This window comes from Hylobates moloch, unplaced genomic scaffold, assembly GCF_009828535.3.
Source record: "Hylobates moloch isolate HMO894 unplaced genomic scaffold, HMol_V3 SCAFFOLD_19, whole genome shotgun sequence".
Taxonomy (NCBI): domain Eukaryota; kingdom Metazoa; phylum Chordata; class Mammalia; order Primates; family Hylobatidae; genus Hylobates; species Hylobates moloch.
The window spans coordinates 24,203,348-24,230,365 of record NW_026652294.1 but is presented as its reverse complement, the minus strand read 5'-3'; the positions used below and the strand labels follow the sequence as shown (position 1 = coordinate 24,230,365).

Genomic DNA, 27,018 nt, shown 5'->3' with positions numbered 1-27,018 from the left:
ATTCTCAACAACAGCAAAAAATGGAATGAGATAAAGAGAAAAGCTAAACAGTGTAATAGCCTTGGCTCATTTATATATATATATATATATGTATATATACACACATATAGTTTTTTTTTTTTTTTTTTTTTTTTTTGAGACGGAGTTTCACTCCTGTCACCCAGACTGGAATGCAATGGGGTAATCTCGGCTCATTGCAACCTCCACCTCCCAGGTTCAAGCAATTCTCCTGCCTCAGCCTCCCTTGTAGCTGGGATTACAGGCATGTGCCACCACGCCTGGCTTATTTTGTATTTTTAGTAGAGACAGGGGTTTCTGTCTGTGTGCCCGGCCAAGCTAATTGATATTTTGAGAGCTCTTGTTCTGGCCGTGCACAGTGGCTTGTGCCTGTAATCCCAGCACTGTGGGAGGCCAAGGCTGGTGGATCACTTGAGGCTAGGAGTTCGAGACCAGCATGGCCAACATGACAAAACCTCGTCTCTACTAAAAGTAAAAAAAACTAGCTGGGTGTGGTGGTGCCTGCCTGTAGTCCCAGCTACTCGGGAGGCTGAGGCAGGAGAATCGCTTGAACCTGGGAGGCGGAGGTTGCAGTGAGCCGAGATTCACGCCACTGCACTCCAGCCTGGGTGACAATGAGACTCTGTCTCAAAAAAAAGTAAAAAAATAAAAATGAAGAGCTTCTGTTCTAAGCACTAAATGTACTATCAGGTTTACAGAAAAATTGGTTAGGGTAAAATACTGGAAACAACTCAGTGTTAAACAGTGTCGGGGGGTGGGGTAAGTACTTTGAGTGGATTATGGTGCAGCCGTTAAAATAATTATGATGGGCTGGGCACAGTGGCTCATGCCTGTAATCCCAGCACTTTGGGAGGAGTTTGAGACCAGCCTGGGCAATATACTGAGACCCTGTCTCAAAACAATTAGCTGGGTGGTGGGGTGCCTGGGTACAGTGACTCATGCCTATAATCGCAGCCTTTTGGGAGGTGGAGGCGGACAGATCTCTTGAGCCCAGGAGTTTGACACCAGCCTGTGCAAATGGTGAAACCTCATCTCTACAAACAAATATGAAAATTATCCAGGCATAGTGGTTCATGCCTGTAGCCCCAGCTACTTGAGAGGCTGAGATGAGAGGCTTGCTTGAGCCCAGGAGGTCAAGACTATAGTGAGCCTTGATTGTGCTACTGCACTCCAGCCTGGGCAACAGAGCGAGACCCTGTCTCTAAAAGAAAGAAAGAGAGAAAATAAAGATGGCTACAAACTTCTTGCCACTACTTCACTCTAAAGTTGAGGTCTTTGTCCTTTCCTTGTGAAAGACTCTTTGACCACGTTGACCAGTGGAATACAGTAAAAATCATACATGCCTGGGCCTAGGCCAGTTCCTCTATTGGAAACATGCGGGTGCCCTGAGCTGTCCTGTGAGAAGGTGCCATCCTGAAGCCCCGTGCCACAGCGGCCACAGGTAGGTGTTGTACATGGCAGTGCAGCTGTGCCCGCCTTCCAGCCTCCAGCCAGGCCTGCCAAGGTGTTAGACATGAAGAAAGCCTTCTGGGACCCCCAGCTCATCCCATCGGCTGGCTCTAAGTTTCTGAATGACCTCAGTGAGTGCCACAAGGAGGAGTAGAATTGCTCAGCTGAGCCCTGCCCCAATTCTCAGCCTTCCAAAGTGCTGGATTATAGGCTGGCACGTTAGCTCGTGCCTCTAATCCTAGCACTGTGGGAAGCCAAGTCGGGCAGATCATCTGAGGTCAGGAGTTTGAGACCAGCCTGGCCAACATGGCAAAACCCCGTCTCTACTAAAAATATAAAAATTAGCAGGGTGTGGTGGTTCATGCCTGTAATCCCAGCTACTCGGGAGGCTGAGGCAGGAGAATGGCTCGAATCTGTGAGGCAGAGGTTGCGGTGAGCCAAGTTCGTGCCACTGCACTCCAGCCTGGGCAACAGAGTAAAACTCAGATCTCCAAATAAACAAAACAAAACAAAAGTGCTAGATTACAGACGTGAGCCACTACGCCCGACCAGCTCTTTATTTTGAAAAGCTGATAAATAAAGGGAAAGAATCAAGCACTGATTCTGTGTTTTATGTATGAACTGTTCTTGAGGCATCTAGATTGTTGATGAAGGGAAGCTTGTCCCTATAGAAGTATTCCTGCCGTTGCCAGGCACGGTGGCTCACACCTGTAACTGCAGCACTTTGGGAGGCTGAGGCGGGAGGATCAGTTGAATCCAGGAGTTTGAGACCAGCCTGGGCAACATGGCAAAACCCCGTCTCTACAAAAAAAATTATAAAAGTTTAGCTGGACACGGTGGCCCCTTCCTGTAGTCCCAGCTACTTGGGAGGCTGAGGTAGGAGGATCGCTTGAGCCTGGGAGGCAGAGGTTGCAGTGCGCCAAGATCAAGTCATGACACCCTGGCCTGGGCAACATAGCGAGACCCCGTCTCAAAAATAAATAAATAAATACATACATACATAAATATCGCTTTTTTAGTTCTGATAATTATATAAAATAGGATATCACATGATAGAACATGGAGTCTTGAACCGTTAGAGAATCTTACAGAAATGCTTTGGATGATATAATATGATGTCTGGGAATTGGTTCAGAACATGCCAGTGCTGAGGGGGGTGGAGGTTCAGACTAAACGAGACTGGCCACGTGCCGTTAACTGGTGAAGTGGGGCAATGGGGGTCCCTTAACGCTTTCTCCTTCTGAGTGTGATGGAGGTTTTCTATAATAAGTCAAAAAAGATGCCCTTTATTCTAGCCATCCTGGAATCCACAGCAACTGAGCCCCCTCTCTAGGGTGGTGCTGTGGGGTAGGGGTAGGCTGGGGGCACGGGGACCACAGTGCAAGAGGCTGGGGCCACTTGCCATGTTTTGTGACTCTGGCTCTGAGTGGGGGCCAGCCCTTCTTCCGTACCCCTTCCCTGCTTCTCGAGGGGTTGGTGAGGACAGGCGTGTGGCGGGGAGACTGTGGCTTTCTCAGAGGCTCGGAAGGAATCTATTTCTCTTTCAACTCTGTTGTCCCCAACTTGCCCCTTCAGCAGACTCTCCAAGAACATCAAGTACTGACTCAGGGCTCTTAAATAACCCCTGTGATTTTGTTTTTAAAGGGTCCTTGACCTTCCTGAATTTCGGTACAGATCCTGTTTAAATGAGTTTCCTGACTTCAGAGTCTGAAAAGAGTATATCTTTTATTTGTTGACAGTGTTATCATTAATCTGTGTTATCACTAATCAATAAACATCTATTGAGTGCCTGCTCCGGGCCAGAGAGGGAAACAGCTCAGAATCAGCCACAGCTCCTGGCCCTCACACCGCTTGGGTCCCGGCCTGTCCCTGGGCACCCGTTCTCTGCTGCTGTGGGCCGGGCAGCCCCTGGCTCAGGTGCTGGGGGATGTGGGAGTAGTGGGGAAGGGTGCTGAGGGTTCAGGGTGTTTGCGGGGATGGGAACAAGGACTTCTGCCACATAGACATCACTGCCAAGTGTCCCTCATGCTCATCTCTTTCAGGATGAGTGTGCAAACCATCCGAAATGTGTTCAGCGTCGAAGCTGGATATCGGCTCTCAGACGACCAAATAGTCAACCATTTTCCAAACCACTATGAACTGACCCGGAAGGACCTGATGGTGAAGAACATCAAAAGATACAGGAAGGAGCTGGAGAAAGAAGGGAGTCCTCTGGCAGAAAAAGATGAAAATGGAAAATACCTCTATCTGGGTTTGTGCCTTTTCCACCAGCTCATGTTTTCACTAAACAGCTGAATTTTTTCTTTGGAGTGCAAGGCGCTGAGGTGGTGACTGTTGGCTTTGATGCATGGGCATGTCCACGTGAGTTGTGGTGGCACGTGTTTCATTTCAGATGTCTCCAGAATGAGGGAGAAGGAGGGGCCTGAGTTTGGCATCCTAGTTTCTGTGAGTACCTTGGGAATTGCCTGGCATGTAGTTTTTTGTTTTTTTGTTGTTTTTTTTTGAGACGGAATCTCACTCTGTCATCCAGGCTGGAGTGCAGTGGTGTGATCTCAGCTCACTGCAACCTCCGCCTCCCAGGTTCAAGCAATTCTCCTGCCTCAGCCTCCCAAGTAGCTGGGACTACGGGTGCCCGCTACCATGCCTGGCTAATTTTTTTTTTTTTTTTTTTTTTTTTTTGTATTTTTAGTAGAGACGGGATTTCACCATATTGGCCAGGCTGGTCTTGAACTCCTGACCTTGTGATCCACCCACTTCTGCCTCCCAAAGTTCTGGGGTTATAGACGTGAGCCACCGCGTCCAGCCAGCATGGACTTTGTGTAAGCCAGAGGATGCCCTCAGCGCTTGGCCTGGGGAAATACTTCTTGAGCCACAGGCTGCCACGAGGGCTCATGACTCTGTCTGGCTATACCTAGGGAAGACAGTGTGTCCCTGTCCAGTCCGGGATAAAAGCTGTACTGAATAGTTTCAGATTCCTTCACAAACTTGGGCAGAATTCTCTATCTGATCTCCCTGGGCCTCAGTTTCCTCATCTGCTAAATGGGAATTATTACAGGGTTTACAGTAGCTCCCAGGTGGCTGTGGGGATTGAAAAATACAGGTTTGTAGGGTGCTTAGGTAGGCTCTGTAAATGTAACTTGTGAGTGTTGCCCAGGGATTGTGCAGCAGAGGCCCTTGTTCTGTTAGCTGCTGGGTTGCGGTGGGGGGCACTAAGCCCACAGGCCCTGGAAAGGCAGGGGTAAGATCTTTCTGTTCATGGCCACTGTTGGGCTCGCCGCTTACCAGTGCTGGGTGTCTTTGCCTTGCAGACTTTGTTCCGGTCACCTATATGCTGCCCGCTGACTACAACCTGTTTGTAGAGGAGTTCCGGAAGAGCCCGTCCAGCACGTGGATCATGAAGCCTTGTGGCAAGGCCCAGGGGAAGGGCATCTTCCTTATCAACAAGCTCTCACAGATCAAAAAGTGGTCCCGGGACAGCAAGACGTCTTCGTAAGTGTGGGCAGCCACCCACTTTGTGTGCCAGGTCCCAGTTCACCGTTTTATGCTGTTCTGCAGTCTTTGTGGTTTTTTGTTTGTTTTTTTTTGACAGAGTCTCCCTCTGTCGCCCAGGCAGGAGTACAGTGGCACAATCTCAGCTCACTGCAACCTCCGCCTTCTGGGTTCAAGCGATTCTCCTGCTTCGGCCTCCCGAGTAGCTGGGATTACAGGCATGCGTCACTACACCCAGCTAATTTTTGTATTTTTTTTTAATAGAGTTGTTTTTTTTTTTTTAATAGAGATGGGGTTTTGCGGCCTGGCACGGTGGCTCATGCCTGTAATCCCAGCCCTTTGGGAGGCCTAGGTGGGTGGATCACGAGGTCAGGAGATCAAGACCAGCCTGGCCAAGATGGCGAAACTCCATCTCTACTAAAAATACAAAAAAAAAAAAAAAAAAAATTAGCCAGGCAAGGTGGCAGGTGCCTGCAATCCCAGCTACTCAGGAGGCTGAGGCAGGAGAATCACTTGAACCCAGAAGGCAGAGGTTGCAGTGAGCTGAGATCGTGCCATGCACTCCAGCCTGGGTGACAGAGTGAGACTCTGTCTAAAAAAAAAGAGAGAGAAAGAGGTGGGGTTTTGCCCTGTTAGCCAGGCTGGTCTCAAACTCCTGACCTCAGGGTGATCCACCCACCTTGGCCTCCCAAATGCTGGGATTACAGGTGTGAGCCACCGTTCCTGGCCTGTTCCGTGGTCTTTGGCCACGAGCCACACAGCCCATGCTTGCTTTTGCAGGCATGCGTCATCTGTCACATGGCGTCACAGTGGGGCTCTGTGGCTGTCTTCGTGTGATTAGTCCCAGACTCTGCCCAAGGCAGGCCATGAAGAAGGGTGTAGGTCATGGGCCAGGGCCTGCAGCCGCTTTTCGATTACAGGCTGGTGTGAGAACCGCTCAGTCGTGGTGGTTCTGAGGCAGCGAGGCACCTGCCAAAGTCCTGGGACTTGCAGCCCTAGGGTCCTGGGTTTGAAGCCCAGTCTCACACGAAGTGGCTGAGCGTATTTTGTTCTTCAGACGCTCCACGTCTTACGTTCTCCATCTGAGTAAACCAGGGACACCAGCACCACCACCACGGGGTCATGGTGGGGATGGAACGAGGTAACACACATGAAGCATGAAGCATCTGAGAGGAGCCGATGGGCACAGCCGAGCAAGTGGTGGGGCAGTGGCCTCGTGGCAAGCCCAGGGGCCTGGGTCTGCTGGCTCCTCTTTGTCTTTGTTTTTTCTCAGCTTCTCAGAAGGGCCTGGGGCCCACTGGGGCGAAGCTTCCGTCTGATCCTTTTCCAGTGGGGAGATGACTCACTTGTCAGGAGTTCCCAGGGTGACAGGAGACACCTTCTCATTTTATACATATTTACTTTTTTTTTTCTTTTGAGATGGAGTCTCACTCTGTTGCCCAGGCTGGAGTACAGTGGTACAATCTCAGCTCACTGCAACCTCACGCCTCCCAGGTTCGAGCGATCTGCCTACCTCAGCCTCCCAAGTAGCTGGGATCACAGGCACCCACGACCATGCCTGGCTAATTTTTTTATTTTTAGTAGAGATGGGGTTTTACCATGTTGGCCAGGCTGGTCTCTAACTCCTGACCTCAGGTGATCCACCCACCTTGGCCTCTCAAAGTGCTAGGATTACAGAGGGTGAGCCACTGTGTGCAGCCTAAAAAAAAAACTTTTTTTTTTTTTTAAGATGGGATCATGGCTCACTGCAACCTCAACCTCCTGGGCCCAAGCGATCCTCCCGCCTCAGTCTCCTGAGTAGCTGAGACTATAGGTACACACCACACCTGGCTAATTTTTCATTTTTGTAGAGGCAGGGTTTCACCATGTTGCCCAAGCTGATCTCAAATTCTTGGGCTCAAGTGATCTGCCTGTCTCGGCCTCCCAAAGTGCTGGGACTACAGGTGTCAGCCACAATGCCCGGCCATGCTTAAATCTAATTACACTTTGCCAGCCCCCAGATGGCCAGGCCCAAGGAGCATTTCCCTGAGTGGACTCCTGGGGACTGTCCTGCAGCTGCTTGCACTGTCCCCTGGGGCAGGGGGTGTGTCCTCCATGGGTACACCGCACCCCCATTTCCTTCCTGATGACCCAGCCCCTCACAGTGAGAGGCCGGGAGCGTGTTGCCAGCTGACTAAATACACCTTTGGTCTTTACCATCCATTTTTTTTTCTAGTAGCTTGATTTTTTTTTTTTTTTTTTTTTTTGAGACAGTGTCTCACTCTGTCGCCCAGGCTGGACTGCAGTGGCACGATCTCAGCTCACTGCAACCTCCATGTCCCAGGTTCAAGCGATTCTCCTGCCTTAGCCTCCTGAGTAGCTGGGACTACAGGCACCTGCCACCACGCCTGGCTAATTTTTGTATTTTTAGTAGAGACAGGGTTTCACCATGTTGGTTAGGCTGGTCTTGAACTCCTGACCTCGTGATCCTCAACTCCTGACCTCGTGATCCTCCCGCCTCGGCTTGCCAAAGTGCTGGGATTACAGGCGTGAGCCACTGCGCCCAGCCTCCAGTAGTTTGATTTTTTTTAGAGCAGTTTTAGGTTTACTGCACAATTGAAGAAGATACAGAGATTTTTTTTTTCCTATACCCCTTCCCCCACACATGCATGGCCTCCCCCCTTATCAGCATCCCCCACCAGAATGGAACATTTGTTAAAATTGGCAAACCGATTAGCTGGGGTGTCGTGGCGCATGCCTGTAGTCTCAGCTACTCACCAGGCTGAGGTGAGACTATCACTTGAGCCCAGGAGACTGCAGTGAGCTGTGTCCGCACCTCCAGCCTGGGCAACACAGCAAGACCATCTCAAAAAAAAAAAAATTTGGCCACGTGTGGTGGCACAGGCCTGTAATCCCAGCACTTTGGGAGGCCAGGGCGGGTGGATCACTTGAGGTCAGGAGTTTGAGACCAGCCTGGCCGACATGGCAAAACCCTGTCTCTACTAAAAATACAAAAATTAGCCAGGCATGGTGACTGGCGTCTGTAATCCCAGCTACTTGGGAGGCTGAGGCAGGAGAATCATTTTAACCCAGGAGGTGGAGGTTGCAGTGAGCCGAGATCACGCCAATGCACTCCAGCCTGGGCGACAGAGGAAGACTCTGTCTCAAAAAAAAAAAAAAATATAAATAAAAATTGGCAGACTGACACCAACCCATCATCACCCAAAGGCCATAGTTCACATTAGGGTTTACTCTTAGTGTTGTCCATTTTGGGAGCTTCGACAAATGTATAGTGACATGGATCCACCATTATTTTATTTATTTATTTTTTGAGATGGAGTCTCGCTCTGTTGCCCAGGCTGGAGTGCAGTAGCAGGATCTTGGTTCACTGCAAACTCTGCCTCCCGGTTTCAAGCGATTCTCCTGCCTCAGCCTCTCAAGTAGCTGGAATTACAGGTGCCCACCCCCATGCCTGGCTATTTTTGTATTTTTAGTAGAGACAGGGTTTCACCATGTTGGCCACACTGGTCTCGAACTCCTGACCTCAGGTGATCCACCCGCCTCGGCCTCCCAAAGTGCTGGGATTACAGGCGTGAGCCACCAAGCTCAGCCGGATCCACCATCATAGTAACATACGGAGTAGTTTCACTGCCGTCAAAATCCTCTGTGCTCTGCCTGTTTATCCCTAGTCTGTAGCAACCACAGATCTTTTTACTGTCTTTATTTATTTATTTACTTACTTACTTATTTATTTATTTGAGATGGAGTCTTGCTGTGTCGCCCAGGCTGGAGTGCAGTGGTGCAATCTCGGCTTACTGCAACCTCCACCTCTTGAGTTCAAGTGATTCTCCTGCCTCAGCCTCCTGAGTATCTGGGACTACAGGCACACACCACCACACCAGGCTAATTTTTTTTCTTTTTAGCAGAGACGGGGTTTCACCATGTTGACCAGGCTCGTCTTGAACTCCCAACCTGAAGTGATCCACCTGCCTCGGCCTCCCAAAGTGCTGGGATTACAGGCGTGAGCCACCGTGCCCGGCCAAAACTCTTTAATTTTTTAATTTTAATGAAGTCCGGCTTGTCAATTATTCCTTTCATGGATTGTGTCTTCGTTATTGCATCTTTTACCATCTAATTTTTACTTTCTCTGCCATGTTTAGGTTTGTGTCTCAATCTAATAAAGAAGCCTACGTGATTTCTCTCTATATTAACAACCCATTACTAATTGGCGGGAGGAAGTTCGACCTGCGCTTGTACGTTCTGGTGTCCACATACCGTCCGCTGCGCTGTTACATGTAAGCGTCCCTAAGGTTTTGGTTCCCTCTTGATTGTGTTTTCACCCAAAACGTCTTTCTTCTTAGCACCATTGTGAGGTTTCGTAAAACAGCGCATGTGCGGTGCCTGGCACGGGGCTGGGATTAAGGGAAGTAAGAGCAGTCAGGCCCGATGCTGATGCGAGTCATGTAAATCACACACACAAAAGCAGCTCTTTTTAGAGAATGAAGTGGTGTCTTTTCTTTGTGCTTCTCCTCAGAGTTTGAATTAATCTACATTCCCTCTTAGGTACAAGCTTGGGTTTTGCCGGTTCTGCACAGTGAAATACACCCCGAGTACCAGTGAGCTGGACAACATGTTCGTTCATCTCACCAACGTCGCCATCCAGAAACACGGGGTGAGTGTGTCCTTTCACTTGTGCTTACAGAAATGGACTGACTTTCAGGCCGGGTGCAGTGGCTCATGCCTGTAATCCTAGCACTTTGGGAGGCTGAGGTGGGTGGATCACCTGAGGTCAGGAGTTCAAGACCAGCCTGACCAACACGATGAAACCCTGTCTCTACTAAAAAAAAAAAATACAGAAATTACCATGGTGGCTGGTGCCTGTAATTCTAGCTACTCGGGAGGCTGAGGCAGGAGAATTGCTTCAACTGGAAGGCAGAGGTTGCAGTGAGCTGAGATCGCACCATTGCACTCTAGTCTGGACAACTGAGTGAGACTCTGTCTCAAAAAAAAAGGTCCGATTTTGTGGGTTTCTTTCTTCTATTTCTGCAAGAACAGCGTGGGTATAGGAGTGATACTCAAAGAGTATCCTGTTCTAAGGTCTGGCACTGATGGGACTGGGGGGCTCTAGGCATCAGGCAGGCTGGCCTGGGGCACATCAGCTGAATGCCGGGGCTGGGTGGGGGCACCTGGAGAAAGAAGGCAGCAGGCGCAAGCCCTGCCTTTCTAGTTCTGTGGCATCGGGCAAGTCAGTGTAACTCTCAGAGCCTCAGTTTCTCCATTTATAAAAGGAGATCATAGTGTTACCTGGCGGGACTGTGGGAGGATGTCATGAGGTGACTTCTGCTTAGAGCGTCCCTGAGGTACCCTGCCTCAACTTACAATTTTTCAAGCTTCCAGTGGTATGAAAGCGACATGCATTCAGTAGGAACTGTACTTCAAGTACACATGCAACCATTTGGTTTTTTACTTTGAGTACAGTAGTCAATAAATTATGTGAGATATTTCACACTTTATTATAAAATAGGCTTTGCCTTAGATGATTTTGCCCAACTTCAGGCTATTGTAAGTGTTCTGAGCATGTCTTAGATTGGCAAGGCTATGATATTCAGTAGGTTAGGTATATAAAATGCACGTTTTTTTTTCTTTTTGAGGTGGAGTCTCGCTCTGTTGCCCCAGCTAGAGTGCAGTGGCATGATCCCAGCTCACCACAACCTCTGATTCCCAGGTTCAAGTGATTCTCCTGCCTCAGCTTCCTGAGGAGCTGAGACTACAGGCATGTGCCACCATGCCTGGCTAATTTTTATATTTTAGTAGAGATAGGGTTTCATCATGTTGGCCAGGCTAGTCTCGAACTCTTTATCTCAAGTGATCCACCCACCTCAACCTCCCAAAGTGCTGGGATTACAGGCGTGCGCCACTGTGCCTGGCGTTAAATAATGCAGTTTCTTTTTTTTTTCTTTTTTCTTTTCTTTTTTCTTTTTTTAAGAGATGGAGTCTCGCTGTGTTGCCAGGCTGAATGAAGTGCAGTGCCATGATCTCCGCTCACTGCAACCTCCGCCTCCCAGGTTCAAGCGATTCTCCTGCCTCAGCCTCCCGAGTAGCTGGGATTACAGGCGTGAGCCACCATGCCCAGCTAATTTTTGTATTTTTAGTAGAGATGGGATTTCCCCTTGTTGGCTAGCATGGTCTTGGTCTCTTGACCTCGTGATCCACCCGCCTTGGCCTCCCAAAGTGCTGGGATTAGGGGCGTGAGCCACTGCACCCAGCCAAATACACTTTCAACTTACAATATTTTCAACTTGCTATGGGTTTATCTGGACATAGCCCCATCGGAGAGGCATCTGTACCCATTGAGTACCTATGTGAGTTGGTCCCCTTCCGAGTGCCCAGGACACAGTGATAGGCAAAGCCTACCTTAGTACCTACTCTCATGGATCCCAGAGCTTCCAGGGGAGATAGTCATCAAATAATCACCCTGATGAACATGAAATTACAAACCGAGCTGCTTGCTCTGAAAGTGAGGAACACACATCTAGAAGAGCATGGAACAAAAGAAGCCCCTCATCCAGCGGTTGGAGAAGGCTTCCCTGCAAAGCGGTGCTGGAGCCGAGATCTGAAGCATGAGTAGGGATAATCCAGAGGAGGTAGGGAAGGTTCCATAGTAGTAGGTACAGCATGTGCCGAGGCCCTGTTGCCAGCTGGAGCGTTACAGGGGCTGAAAGGACGCCAGGGTAGCAGGAGCCCCTGGCTTGAGGGCAGTGGATGGGGAGGGACTGGAGAGGCCAGCAAAGGCAGACACACAGGGCTTTGTGGGTGCGGTTCAGGTTTGGGGCTCTAATTTCACCCCAACACAAACCAAAGGTCTCGTTTCTTTATGAAAGACTCCTTCTTTGATTTGAATCTTCTTTGAATGGAAGCCTTGAATGCGCTGGTCTTTTTTCTAATTTGAGGAGAAAGAGTGAGTATTGGTATGAAATATGCATTTCTGAAGAACCTGCTGAAGAGTTTGGTCAGACGAGGCTGGACGCGGTCCTCCGCCCATCACTTACCTCTGTGACTTGGGCAGCTCACCAGCCCTCCGGGCCCCACAGCTGCCAACAGGAGCCAGGGGTTCACCTTGCTGGTCTTGGGATGACGATGGCCACCGCTTACGGGGGCCAAGTGGCTTCCACATGTGGCTGGCCTAACTCGCTTCCCCTTCAGGTCTTCCTCAGAGCAAACCAAGCAAGCGTCAGTTTTACAAATTTTATTTTTTATTTATGTATTTATGATTATTAGTTTTTTTAGACAGAGTCTTGCTCTGTCACCCAGGCTGGAGTACAGTGGTGGGATCTTGGCTCACTGCAACCTCCGCCTTCCGGGTTCAAGCGATTCTTCTGCCTCAGCCCCCCCGAGTAACTGGGGTTACAGGTGCGCGCCACCACACCTGGCTGGGGTTTTTAGTAGAGACGAGGTTTCACCATGTTGACTAGGCTGGTCTCGAACTCCTGACCTCAGGTGATCCTGTCACCTTGGCTTCCCAAAGTGCTGGGATTACAGGCATGAGCCACTGCGCCTGGACTTTCTTTTAAAATACGGTTAATTCTCCTTTTATCTGCTTTGAGTCAGTGGTGTTTGCTCGAAGAGTTAGTAGGCTGGTTTTTAGTTCATGGTTCTCACTTTATGCTTAGAAAATGAAATTGCAGTCTCCTAACAATGTAATACATTTGGGTATTTTCTAGCTCTTTGCCTTCAAAGGCAAGCAGTGTATGGAGAATTAATTTTCAGGGGTGGCAAAACAGGAAGAGCTCAGAACTGGCATCAGAACATTTGGGCTGGGAGCCCAGCCCCATCCCAGCCAGGAGGAAAGCTTGGCCAAGTAACAGCTTCTCTGAGCCCGGCCTCCCCTGTGAAGTGGAATGATAATGGCGACTTCTCAAGGTTGTTGGAGAGTTATGGGTGTGGTGCTTTTAAACTGCAGTGTGCAGCCCAGGCGTGTCTTAGGTTGGCTTCCCCAGGAAAGACTCTGAGGTAGAAGTCAGCAAGCTGATGTTGCTGCAGTGGAGACCCCTGCCCACCGTGGGGCGCTGTGGAGCGGGGGTGGCCCTGCAGAGCTGTCCTGGAGGGAGCAGGGGCTGACACCTGGCATCAGCCAGACATGATATGCTGTTGCCTTGGGGAGGGCTTTCACCCTGGATTAGGCAGCTCCCTCAAGCCAAGGGCACGCCCAGTGAGGGTGGGTCTCAGCTAGAAGAATGAGTGCCTTGGTCTTGAAGGGTATCCTGGCAGCACTCCACAGCCTGTGCTGTGAGGCATAAATGATTAAGCCTGAGAGCATTAGGGAGATGAGCATTTTAAAATACCCACGGAAGGCCAAGCATGGTGGCTCACAGTGCAGTAAGCCGAGATCGTGCCATTGCACTCCAGCCTGGGTGACAAAGTGAGACTCTGTCTCAAAACAACAAAAATAAAAACAAAAAAACCCCACATAATAGGAGGCCCAGGTGGCCGGGCACAGTGGCTCTTGCCTGTAATCCCAACACTTTGGGAGGCCAAGGCAGGAGGATCGCTTGAGGCCAGGAGTTCAAGACTAGTCTGGGCAACATAGTGAGACCTCTTCTCTACAAAAAATTTAAAAATTAGCCAGGCATAGTGGCACATGCCTGTAGTCCCAGTTACTTGGGAGGCTGAGGTGGGAGGATCGCTTGAGCTCAAGAGGTCAAGGCTGCAGTGCACCAAAGTCATGCCATCGCACTCCAGCTTGGGGGACAGAGTGAGACCCTGTCTTAAAACAAAACGGAAACTAGCCAGCCCAGATCTCCCTGGGGCAGGGGTCCGGACGTTTGCCTTGTTGCTGGATGCCCACACCCAGGGGGCACTCCAGAAATGCTTGGGGGATGCAACGGTTCCACTGGGTTCCTCTGGGGTGCATAGCCTGAGGGATGCGTGCCCGCTTTCCCGTCCCCAGGAGGACTACAACCACATCCATGGGGGCAAGTGGACAGTGAGCAACCTGCGGCTGTACCTGGAGAGTACCCGCGGCAAGGAGGTGACCAGCAAGCTGTTCGACAAGATCCACTGGATCATCGTGCAGTCCCTGAAGGCCGTGGCGGTGAGTTTGGTGCGGGCGGGGCAGCCGGCTCCCAGGGCCCGTTTGGGAGTAGGGGGGCTTGCTGTCTTTCTGTTAAAAATACCTGTTTTCATCTGTGCGCGATGGCTCACGTCTGTAATCCCAGCACTTTGGGAGGCTGAGGTGGGCAGATCACCTGAGGTCAGAAGTTTGAGACTAGCCTGGCCCACATACATGGTTAAACCCTGTTTCTACTAAAAATACAAAAATTAGCCGGGCGTGGTGGCATGCACATATAATTCCAGCTACTTGGGAGGCTGAGACAAGAGAATCGCTTGAACCCGGGGGGCGGAGGTTGTAGTGAGTGGAGATCACACTCCAGCCTGGGTGACAGCGTGAGACTCTGTCTCAAAAAAAAAAAAAAAAAAAAAAAAAAAAAGCCTGTTTTCATGTTCTTGCCACCTGCATGTCTGCCAGAGGCTACAGTGTTTTCAGGAAGGGAAAGGGGCTATCTTCCAGCCCAGTGCCGTTCCGGGGTGAGCCAGGCTAGCCTCTCAGGTGTAGCCACAGGCCCTGGCCCCTTCACCCCTCTTATACCCACTAAGTCAATAATAACTATTTTGGCATAAACTGATATATTGGAGATGGACTTCCAGCAGCCTCTTGTCTGTAGATGTCCTGACTTTAGTATTTCATAGATATTTCGGGCTGGAAATGGCATGCCTCTTCTTTTTTTATCTTCACATTTTATGTTTATTTGCTGGTTTTCAGTTGGCATTCGTGTTTTGTTTTACAGTGTTAAAGCAGGTGCACATCTATTTTTAAGGGAAAGGAGAGAAAGGAACATCGGAGCACCAGCAAGCTGGCTACTATTAATATTTCCGGGGCCGGGCGCTGTGGCTCAGGCCTGTAATCCCAGCATTTTGGGAGGCCAAAGTGGGCAGATCACGAGGTCAGGAGATTGAGACCATCCTGGCTAACACGGTGAAACCCCATCTCTACTAAAACTACAAAAAAAATTGCCAGGCATGGTGGCGGGCACCTGTAGTCCCAGCTACTCGGGAACCTGACGCAGGAGAATGGTGTGAACCTGGGAGGCGGAGCTTGCAGTGAGCCGAGATCGCGCCACTGCACTCCAACCTGGCGACAGAGTGAGACTGTCTGGAAAAAAATATATATTTCCAGTGCTCCCTCAGCGGGTGTCTTGAGGGTGTTTTGTTACCCGCATATGACTCCTGGGAAAACGGAGGCCCAGGCCCCAGGGCTGGGAAGTAGAATAGGTTTCTGGCCCAAAGCCCATGAAATCTCCCCGTCTCACCTATGAGGGAGGGGCAGGAAAGCAACCCGCCCACCCTCCCCAGCCCACTCCAGGAGCCCAGTCTCTCCTGTCAGTTTTGTGGTCTTTTGTTTTTTTCTCTGAGGGCAAGTATGGTCTGTCCTTCTACCTTTTGAGGTGGCCCCTGAGAGACCCAACTACTCAGATATGGGCCCAGAGAGTGGGTGCCACATCACCGTGGAGTGTGTGTGTGGTGGGATACTTCCCATTCTTTTAACAAAGGTGCTTTACAAAACTCCCAAAGTTCAAAGAATCACCACCACGTCAAAGAGCAAAAGTAACCATGGCCAGACTGTGGTATGTGTCCCCCACATTGGCGTCAAGAGGCTGTGAGAAAGAGCTTCGCTCCACAGTCGGAAATGTATGAAATTGGCTGGGCACAGTGGCTCACGCCTGTAATCCCAGCACTTTGAGAGGCCGAGGTGGAGGATCACTTAAGCCCAAAAGTTTGGGACTTGAGGGTAACAAAGCAAGACCCTGCTTTTTTTTTTTTTTTTTTGAGACGGAATCTCATTCTGTCGACCAGGCTGGAGTGCAGTGGCACAATCTCAGCCCACTGCAGCCGCCGATCCCTGGTTCAAACAATTCTCCTGCCTCAGCCTCCCGAGTAGCTGGGATTACAGACTTGCACCACAACGCCCAACTAATTTTTGTATTTTTAGTACAGACAGAGTTTCACTGTGTTGGCCAGGCTGGTCTGGATCTCCTGACCTTGTGATCCACCCACCTCGGCCTCCCAAGGTGCTGGGATTACAGATGTGAGCCACCACGCCTGGCCAAGACCTTGCTTCTAAAAATAAAAACTAAATTAGCCGGGCATGGTGGCATATACTTGTGATCCCAGCTAGTCAGGAGGGTGAGGTGGGAGGATCGCTTGAGTCCAGGAGTTTGAGGGTACAGTGAGCCATGATTGTGCCAATGCACTCCAGTCTGGGTGACAACGAGGCCCTGTCTCTTTAATGTTTTTGTTTTGTTTTGTTTTTGAGACAGAGTCTCACTCTGTCACCCAGGCTGGAGTGCAGTGGCACAATCTTGGCTCCCAGCAACCTTCACCTCCCGGGTTCAAGAGATTCTCTTGCTTCAGCCTCCCAAGTAGCTGGGACTACAGGTGCACGTCACCATACCTGGCTAATTTTTGTATTTTTAAGTAGAGACGGGGTTTCGCCATGTTGCCCAGGCTAGTCTCAAACTCTTGACCTGAGGTCATCCACCCACCTGGACCTCCCAAAGTGCTGGGATTACAGGCATGAGCTACTGCACCCAGCCAGCCCTGTCTCTTTAAAAAAAAAAAAAAAAAAAGGACAAAGAAGAAGAAAGAAAGAAATGTGTGAAACTGCTGTTCTGGAGAAAGTGTGATGACATCAAGGTTGATGTGTGAACATATTTTTTGTTTTCAATTTTTTTTGAGACAGAGTCTCATTGTGTCGCCAGGCTGGAGTGCAGTGATGCGATCTCAACTCACTGCAACCTCCGCCTCCCAGGTTCAAGCAATTCTCTTGCCTCAGCCTCCTGAGTAGCTGGGACTACAAGTGCGTGCCACCACGCCCAGCTAATTTTTGTATTTTTAGTAGAGACAGGGTTTTACCATGTTGGCCAGGATGCTCTCGATCTCTTGACCTTGTGATCTGCCTGCCTCGGACTCCCAAAGTGCTGGGATTATAGGCAGGAGCCACTGTGCCTTGCTGTATGAACATATTTATATGAAACATTCTCTGTGGAGGCCAGATGTGTTGGCTCACACCTGTAATCCCAGTTCTTAGGGAGGCAGAGGCAGGACGATAGCTTGAACTCAGGAGTTCGAGACCTGCCTGGGCAATATAGCGAGACCTCCTTCTCCACAAAAAGGAAAAAAAAGACAAAAAAAAAAAAAAAAAGAAATATTCTCTGTGGAAAATTAAGGCGTTGTCTTCTACTTTTACCTTTAAACATATCCACTTATATTGAGCCTCTTTGAAGTGAAAGGCTTCAGTGAAACAACCACGAAAATTAAGAGGCTGGGCATGGTGGCTCATGCTGGTAATCTCAGCACTTTGGGAGACTGAGACAGGAGGATTGCTTGAGGCCAGGAGTTCAAGACCAGCCTGGACCACATAGCAAGATGCTGTCTCTACTAAAAAAAAAAAAATTTTTTTTAATTAGCCAAATGTGTTGGTGCTCACCTGTTGTCCCAGCCCTTTGGGAGGTCGAGGTGGGCAGATTGCTTGACCCAGGAATTTGAGACCAGCCTGGGCAACATGCGATACCCTGTCTCTACAAAAAATACAAAAATTAGCCAGGCATGGTGGTGCATGCCTATAGTCCCAGCTACTGGGCAGGCTGACCTGGGAAGATCACTTGAGCCTGGAAGATTGAGGCTACAGGGAGCCGTGATCACGCCACTGCACTCTAGCCTGGGCGACAGAGTGAGACCTTGTCTCAAAAAAAGAAATAAAGAAAAAGAAAAAAGAAAACTATAGACAGAGGTGGCCAGGCACAGAGGCTCATGCCTGTAATCCCAGCACTTTGAGAGGCTGAGGTGGGCGGATCACTTGAGGCCAGGAGTTCAAGACCAGCCTGGATAACATGACGAAACCCCATCTCTACTAAAAATACAAAAATTAGCCAGGCGTGATGGCACACACCCATAATCCCAGCTACTCGGGAGGCTGACACAGGACAATCGCTTGAACCCGGGAGGTAGAGGTTGCAGTGAGCGGAGACCACACCACTGCACCCCAGCCTGGGTGACAGACTAAGATTCTGTCTCAAAAAACGAAAAGAAGGGGCTGTGGTGGCTCACCTGTAATCCCAGCAGTTTGGGAGGCCAAGGTGGGTGGATCACAAGGTCAGAAGATCAAGACCATCCTGGCTAACATGGTGAAACCCCATCTCTACTAAAAATACAAAAAATTAGCCGGGCGTGGTGGTGGGCACCTGTAGTCCCAGCTACTCGGGAGGCTGAGGCAGGAGAATGGTGTGAACCCGGAAGGCAGAGATTGCAGTAAGCCGAGATTGCGCCACTGCACTCCAGCCTGGGCCACAGAGCAAGACTCCGTCTCAAAAAAAAAAAGAAAAAAAGGCCCGGTGCGGTGGCTCATGCTTGTAATCCCAGTACTTTGGGAGGGCAAGGTGGGTGGATCACCTGAGGTCAGGAGTTTGAGACCAGCCTGGCCAACATGGTGAAATCCTATCGCTACTAAAAATACAAAATTAGCTGGGTGTGGTGGTGCACGCCTGTGATCCCAGCTATTTGGGAGCCTGAAGCAAGAGAATCGCTTGAACCTGGGAGGTGGAATTTGCAGTAAGCCGAGACCGTGCCATCGCACTCCAGCCTGGTCAACAAGAGCAAAACTCCATCTCAAAAAAAAAAAGAAAGAAAGAGATGATGTCGGGTGGGTGCCTTGACTTTCTGCACTTTGAGTGAAGCTCTTCCTGCTTTCAAAGTGGTGCATGAGCATGGTGTGTGGGTTCGTTCTGTGTCTTTGGCTCACAGTGAGGATTCGACAGAAAAAACTCAGGACCTAGTTCATTGCTGGAGATACATCTTAGGGGCAGAGTGCCCCATCTCTTGTCCCACTGAAGCTCCTTATACCTTGGTGGCTTGGGTTGCAGCTTGGGTGGCAGGTAACGAGTGTGGAGTTCAGATCTGATTCCATGCCAGGCCCCACCATATCCCGACAGGGGACTTTGCTCAAGAGCCCACTCTTGCTGGGCCTCAGATGCCTCATCTGTGAAACCGGGACCCTGACAGCAGTGTCACGGCGTATACGTGAACAGTGCTCTGCAGAGACTGACTTCATGATTGGGTAGAGTTAAATTCCGCTAATCTGTTAACACGTGATTGTGTGAATTCTAATACCAGATTAACCCGCCCTTTGTTCTCTCTCCCTCCCCAGCCCATTTTGGTAGAGCTTTGAGAAAAAGTTAGCTGTTTAATCAAGGAAACCTATATCCCTTCAAGCCTGGCCCTCTGGCAGGTGCCTCTGAACGACTCCTTCTGGGCCTCAGTTTCCTGAACTGAAAAGCTGTTATGATAGATTTCTAAGGCTCTGCGAGCCTTTGGGAGCAGGAATTTATTTATTCAGTTTTTATTCACTTAGCAAATATTTCATCACCTGGTTTTTACCAGGCATGTTGTCCTCAGAGTGCGGCAGACAAGGAAACAGGCACATGGGAGGGGCCTGGTGCAGGACGGGAGGTGGCTCTGAGACCCCTCGAGGAACCCAAACCTGCAGCATGAGACTGGACAGAGATGCTGAGAGCTACGCAATGCAGGCAGCCTGCTCAGGGCTGGAGGCAGAGCGGGGTTTGGAGAATGACAGTCAGGCTAATGACTTCCTGTCTTACAGACATTTTCTGAGACAGTCATCTGGGCACTGGCCTGGATGAGGATACCAGGCTTTTAGTTTAAATGTAATTCCACTAAATTACATGAGGAGGCAGCCAACCAGAGCCTCCCTTTCCCTCAGTGAGTGAGGAGGGTGGACCGGGCTCTCTCCTTCCCAGAGTTTCTAGCTTCAAGTGTTTTGTTGAAGGGGAGTCTGATGCCCTCTATCGTGTGACAAGACCTCCCTACCCCATCTCTATGCTTCACTGACTATAGGGTGCACAAGTCTCTCTTTCTTTTTTTTTTTTCTGAGACAAGAGTCTCACTCTGTCGCCCAGGCTGGAGTGCAGTGGTGTGATCTTAGCTCACTGCAAGCTCCGCCTCCCGGATTCACGCCGTTCTCCTGCCTCAGCCTCCCGAGTAGCTGGGACTACAGGCGCCCGCCGCCACGCCCGGCTAATTTTTTGTATTTTTAGTAGAGATGGGGTTTCACCGTGTTAGCCAGGATGGTCTCGATCTCCTGACCTCGTGATCTACCCGCCTCGGACTCCCAAAGTGCTGGGATTATAGGTGTGAGCCACCGCGCCCGGCCAGGTTGCACAAGTCTCTGAGGAGCCTGTAAAACTGTGGTGCGTCTCCAGAGGTTGAATCCAGGCAGGCTGGGGAGGGCCCAGGAATCTGCATCATAAGCAGCTGGCTTTGGGGGGCTTTTTTGTGTTGTTTTTTTTTTTTTTGAGACGGAGTTTCACTCTTGTTGCCCAGGCTGGAGTGCAGTGGCGCAGTCTCGGCTCACTGCAACCTCCACCTTCTGTGTTCAAGTGATTCTCCTGTCTCAGCCTCCCAAGCAGCTGGAATTACAGGCACCCACCACCACGGCCCGCTAATTTTTTGTATTTTTAGTAAGACAGGGTTTCACCATGTTGGCCAGGCTGGTCTCAAACTCCCGACCTCAGGTGATCCACCCGCCTCCACCTCCCAAAGTGCTGGGATTACAGACATCAGCCACTGCGCCCAGCCAGTTTTCTTTTTTTGTTTGTTTGTTTGCTTTTAAGTGACAGGTTCTTGCCCTGTCACCCAGGCCGGAGTGCAGTGGCATGATCATGGCTCACTGTACTCCAGCACTCCTCACCACACTCCTCTCCCTCCCAGCCTCCAGCCGTCCCGAGTAGCTGGGACTACCGGCACATACCACCACACCCAGCTAAATTTTTTATTTTTTGTAGAGGCGGGGGTCTCGCTGTGTTGCTCAGGCTGGTCTCAAGCTCCTGGGCTCAAGTGATCCTCCCACCTTGGCCTCCCAAAGTGCTGGGATTACAGGCATGAGCCACTGCACCCAGCCTCAGGTGGCGTTATTTATGTATCTGGAGAACAGTTAATCTAAGGTGTATCTAAGTGAAATGGAATTGAAAATTACAAAGGAAATTCAAAAATTTGTATTTAAATGGATTTACTTTTGTCACAGGGAACAGAGGTTAATAGTCTGGCACCCGGATCCCTAAGGGCCTGGGAAGGGGTGACGGGCAGCCTGGTGGACAGTTTGTGTTTGTCTGTGATAAGGCTGCACAGACCTTCACTGCAGGTTCTGGGCTTGGAGCTGGACATCTGTCCACTCTGATGACAGTCTCACGCCGACAGAGGGGTTGGGTGCTAGTCAAGCCTCTGATGAGTGAGATGCAGAGATGCCCGTTACGGCTTCATCAGTTCCCTCTGTCAGGCTAAGGAAAGTGCCCAATCTCTGAGCTCTGCGGGAGGAAGAGGGAGAGGAGGGAAGGAAGCGTTTGTGGTGGAGGGTGGGAACCCCTGCTGTGGGAGGTTGGGACTGTGGGACGACCCTGCTTGTCTCTGTGGCGTTGGTCTCGGCTGCGCCCTTCGATGCTGGCCATGTCACCCACTGGTCACTCTCTCTCCAGCCGGTGATGAACAATGACAAGCACTGCTTTGAATGCTATGGCTACGACATCATCATCGACGACAAGCTGAAGCCCTGGCTGATTGAGGTAACTGCGGGAGCACCTGCACCTGGTCACCACACACAGCCCCCGACACGCTTCTGCCCCGATTCGGGCCCAGCAGTCCCCCAGGCCCCAGATGTTTCTCAGGCCAGGCAGGAAGGGGACTGATGTTCAGGTTTGATTGTTTGCTGATGGTTAAGGTATAAGCACATTCCTGCCTTGCTCCCCTCCCAGAGCCCAGCCCACGACAAGGAGCTGTGGCCCATCTCACGTGAACCTGGTGGCTACGACACCTCCAGGGTGCGTCTGGGCTAGTCCGTCCTCCCTCAGTCCTGCACCCTGTCCCCCAGGCCCTCCACTGTCCTCATGGGTGACAGTGTTCCCATCTAGGAAAGCAGCGCACAACCTCGGCAGCCCTTGGCCAGCAGGAGCACACTCTCCTGAGGGAAGGAACGCCCCTGCTGTTCTTCGGCATATATGAAGGCAGAGTTTGGAAGTGGATTCCTCTGCCTCTTTCAATGGGTAGAGAGGATGTCGTGGTGACTATCTGTTTAGCGCTGCCTCCTGACACCAAGCCTGGCTGGTGCGACCTCAGCCACAGTGGGCGCTGGCGCACTTCTCAGAGGCCCCAGCTTCAAACCCAACCATTGCTCTGGAGCCAGGAGGAGGAGCTTCAGGCCTCCAAGGGGACAAAAGAACTCCAGCTCTATTGGTTCATCTCCCTGCACGCCCTCCCAACCAAGTTCTTTCGCCAGTGGATGGCTTGGGCCCTTCATCTCGGTCACATTTTGAGCCAGGACACCCAAGTCCACAATAGCAGGTTGTAGGGACTGGTTCCCTGTGGGTAGAGTCATGAGAACCCCTGTAGGAAGCTGCTGAAGAGCAAGTGAGCTGGTTCCATCATGGCATCTTCCAGGCATATCCTTCTGCCACCAAAGCTGGGTGTGTGAGCGGGGAATAGACAGCCAGCGTTTGTACTTTCTTGTCCTCCATGTTAAACAGAATAACGAGGCCGGGCACGGTGGCTCACTCCTGTAATCCCAGCACTTTGGGAGGCCAAGGCGGGTGGATCACCTGAGGTCAGGAATTCAAGACCAGCCTGGCCAACATGGCAAAACCCCGCCTCTACTAAAAATAAAAAAATTGGCCAGGTGTGGTGGTGCGCACCTGTAATCCCAGCTACTGGGGAGGCCGAGGCAGAAGAATGGCTTCAACTGGGGAGGCTGAGGTTGCAGTGAGCTGAGATCACGCCACTGCACTCCAACCTTGGGTGACAGAGGGGAGACTTTGTCTCAAAAACAAACAAACAAAAAAAACAAAAACAGAGTGACTTGAATGGAAGTCTCTCCTGGATGAACTAGGATCTTAATTGTGAACATTTTTTTTTTTTTGAGACAGAGTCTTGCTCTGTCACCGAGGCTGGAGTACAATGGCACAATCTTGGCTCACTGCAACCTCCGCCTCCCGGGTTTAAGCAATTCTCCTGCCTCAGCCTCCTGAGTAGCTGGGATTACAGGTAACTGCCACCACGCCTGGCTAATTTTTGTATTTTTAGTAGAGATGGGGTTTTACCATGTTGGTCAGGCTGGTCTTGAACGCCGGACCTCAAGTGATCTGCCCACTGCAGCTTCCCAAAGTGCTGGGATTACAGGCTTGAGCCACCATGGCTGGCCTGGGTTTTTTTTTTTAAGAGACCAAGTCTTGCTCTGTGTTCCAGGCTGGAGTGCAATGTCACCATCGTTGCTCGGCGCAACTTGAACTCCTGGGCTCGAGTGATCTTTCTCACCTCAGCCTCCTGTGTAGCTGGGACAAGAGGTGTCTGCCACTCTTCCCAGATAATTTTTTTTTTTTTTTTTGGTAGAGATAGGGTCTCGCTGTGTTGCCTAGGCTAGCCTTGAACTCCTAGCTTCAAGTGATCCCTCCACCTTGGCCTCCCAAAGTGCTGGGGTTATAGGTGTGAGCCACTGCACATAGCCTAAAACAATTCTTTTTTTTTTTGGAGACAGAGTCTCACTCTGTGACCCAGGCTGGAGTGCAGTGGCGTGATCTCAGCTCACTGCAACCTCCGCCTCCTGGGTTCAAGCGATTCTCCTGTCTCAGCCTCCCAAGTAGCTGGGATTATAGGCGCCCGCCACCACACTTGGCTAATTTTATTTTTAGTAGAGACAGGGTTTCACCATGTTGGCCAAGCTGGTCTCAAGCTCTTGACCTCATGATCCACCCGCCCCGGCGTCCCAAAGTACTAGGATTACAGGCATGAGCCACCGCGCCCGGCCCCTAATAATAATTCTTAATCTTCATGTATTCATAATAAGAATTATATTATTATGGTATACTACAGTGGTCATTTTTGGGACAATGAGATCTGTGCAATTCTTTGGCACAGTACATATTTGATGCCCTGCTAGCAGCACAGACAGGCAGTCTGACTGGGAGAAACCTGAACAGCTTACAAATTTGCTCCCTCTAATCCCCCATGGCCTGAAACAGCTAACCACGGTCATTAGAACAGTGCCTAAAATATAAGTAAATAAGTAGTGACTGGCCGGGCACGGTGGCTCACACCTGTAACCCCAGCACTTTGGGAGGCCGAGGCAGGCAGATCCCCTGAGATCAGGGGTTCAAGACCAGCCTGACCAACATGGTGAAACCCCGTCTCTACTAAAAATACAAGTATTAGCCAGGCGTGGTGGTGCGCGCCTGTAATCCCAGCTACTCGGGAGGCTGAGGCAGGAGAATTGCTTGAACGTGGGAGGCAGAGGTCGCAGTGAGCCGAGATCGCACCACTGCACTCCAGCCTGGGTGACAGAGCAAGCCTCTGTCTCAAAAAAAAAAAAGTAGTGACTGAGAGCCTATGGGACTCTCCACAGAACAAAGCAAATGTCGTCATTTTAATGTGCAGATTTTGTGACATTGCTTAGCTTCTCAGAGGCCTTATGGGACCACCTTTCCATGTGTTGGAAGGATTCATCATTTGAGTGAGAATGCTGCTTTATTGATGAAATATTACTCTCTTAGCAAAAAGGGAGCCCATTGTCTTCCACTTAAACCCACACTGCTGCTTGGGCAGGGTCATTTGGGTCCCTGATTCTAACAAACCCCTGTGGGGCTCTTGGTTCTTAGGACAGAACCAGTCACACAGGTAGGCACTGATAATATGTTTGTGACATACACTAGCCCAAAATGTTTGTGTGATCTCTGATTTGTAGATCCTAATTCTAATCCTACCTTTAAGTATTACTTATGTTTCATTGAACAGCTAATAAAAGTGGATCACAAAGTGCTTCCTATCCAAGGTGCTCTGATGGTATTAGATAGTAGCAATATTAAATAACCATTTGCCAGGCACGGTGGCTCACACCTGTAATCCCAGCACTTTGGGAGGCTGAGGTGGGAGGATCACCTGAGGTCAGGAGTTCGAGACCAGCCTGGTCAACGTGGTGAAACCCCATCTCTAATAAAAATACAAAAAATAGCTGGGCGTGGTGGTGTGCGCCTGTAGTCCCAGCTACTCCGGAGGCTGAGGCAGGAGAATCGCTTGAGCCCGGGAGGCGGAGGTTGCAGTGAACCGAGATCGCGCCAGTGCACTCCAGCCTGGGCAACAAGAGCGAAACTCTGTCTCAAAAAAAAGAAAAAAAAAAGACTTGACAAGTGTGTAGCAGCCAGCATCTCCTTCTGCAGTGCACGTTTTCACTCCAAAAGAGCGAGAGACACAGGTGAGGAACGTGGATCTTTCGTCTCACAGGTGAATGCGTCCCCGTCTCTCACGTCCAGCACTGCCAACGACCGAATCCTCAAGTACAACCTGATTAACGACACCCTCAACATCGCCGTCCCGAATGGCGAAATCCCAGACTGCAAATGGAACAAGTCGCCCCCAAAGGAAGTCCTCGGCAATTACGAGATTCTGTAAGTTTGCGTGCGACTGTGCGCTTGTCCTTCTGTGTTTCCGAATGGCGTGTGCCATAGCCCAGCTTGGATTTCTGGGCATATGAGGATTCTCCTTATTTGGGCAGAGTGTTTCATTTACTAATGACATGATGGGATAGATCGTGTTGTAGCAGAAAAGCAATTTGTTTATTTTATTATTATTTTGAGAGGGAGTCTCACTCTGTCGCCAAGGCTGGAGTGCAGTGGCACGATCTCGGCGCACTGCAACCTCTGCCTCCTGGGTTCAAGCAGTTCTCCTGCCTCAGCCTCCCAAGTAGCTGGGATTATAGGCATGTGTTACCACTCCTGGCTAAATTTTGTGTTTTTAGTATAGACAGGGTTTCACCATGTTGGCCAGGCTGGTCTTGAACTCCTGACCTCAAGTGATTCTCCCACCTCGGCCTCCCAAAGTGCTGAGATTACAAGTGTGAGCTACTGCACCCAGCCCAGAAAAGCAGTTTGGGTGCTAAACTTGATCATCGTGTATGCTCCTACTCACGACATATGTGTGCTGCACTGATCACGTGCCAGGCTCCCCCGTTGGCCTCCGGGATAGCTGGAGCAGGCTGGGTGGAGTGCGTATTTCTCACAGGTCACCTGAGCTCATTCCCTGGCTTTGCCACATAGAGCTGGGTGACAGGGAGGAACTCAGTGCAACTGTTTGAGCCTCAGTTTGTCTACCTTTAAATGGGTATCATAGACCAGGTGCAGTGGCCCACGCCTGTAATCCCAGCATTTTGGGAGGCTGAGGCAGGCGGATCACCTGAGGTCAGGAGTTCGAGACCAGGCTGGCAAACATCGCGAAACCCCATCTCTACAAAAAAAAAAATGGGTATAATAAGATCTATCTTACAGGGTGGGAAGGAAATAGCTAACTTTCGAGGGCTTGTCATGTGTCAGAAACTGTGCAGAGTGCTTTACACACAGTATCAATTCCTTTCCCCAGTAATATTTTGAAGTAGGTAAGACTATTAGCTCCATTTCACAGGTGTGGAAACAAAGGCTTAGAGCGGTTCCGTGGCATACTTGTAGTGACGAAAGTGGGAACAAAGTGAGAGCCCATTAGGAGTGTGGGGGCTGAACACAGTATGGTTCATTCATTCTGTGGTCTATTAAGTGGCCTTTAAAAAGATTGACCCGGCTGGGCGCAGTGGCTCATGCCTGTAATCCCAGCACTTTAGGAGGCCGAGGCGGGTGGATCACGAGCTCAGGAGTTCGAGACCAGCCTGACCAACATGGTGAAACTGTATCTCTACTAAAAATACAAAAATTAGGCCGGGTGCGGTGGCTCACACTTGTAATCCCAGCACTTTGGGAGGCCGAGGTGGGCGGATCACGAGGTCGAGAGATCGAGACCACCCTGGCCAACATGGTGAAACCCCGTCTCTACTAAAAATACAAAAAAAGCCAGGCATGGTGGTAGGCGCCTGTAATCCCAGCTACTTGGGAGGCTGAGGCAGGAGAATCACTTGAACCCGGGAGGCAGAGGTTGCAGTGAGCCGAGATCATG

At 50.3% G+C, this 27,018-nt stretch overlaps 1 protein-coding gene across 5 annotated transcripts in view; it reads left to right on the top strand.

Moving 5' to 3' along the window:
- The window catches only part of TTLL1 (TTL family tubulin polyglutamylase complex subunit L1), a 48,326-nt gene that overhangs the window by 13,897 nt on the left and 7,411 nt on the right, over nucleotides 1-27,018 (top strand). For 4 of the 5 annotated variants that reach the window (XM_032138556.2, XM_032138553.2, XM_058431641.1 and 1 more), the window contains 7 exons: nucleotides 3,510-3,718; nucleotides 4,776-4,956; nucleotides 9,096-9,230; nucleotides 9,499-9,607; nucleotides 13,883-14,026; nucleotides 21,537-21,623; nucleotides 25,324-25,487. In XM_032138556.2, the coding sequence (XP_031994447.1) occupies nucleotides 3,510-3,718; nucleotides 4,776-4,956; nucleotides 9,096-9,230; nucleotides 9,499-9,607; nucleotides 13,883-14,026; nucleotides 21,537-21,623; nucleotides 25,324-25,487 (1,029 nt within the window). Of the gene's footprint in view, nucleotides 1-1,313; nucleotides 1,460-3,509; nucleotides 3,719-4,775; nucleotides 4,957-9,095; nucleotides 9,231-9,498; nucleotides 9,608-13,882; nucleotides 14,027-21,536; nucleotides 21,624-25,323; nucleotides 25,488-27,018 lie in introns of all 5 variants that reach the window. The other variant, XM_032138558.2, reaches the window with a different exon arrangement.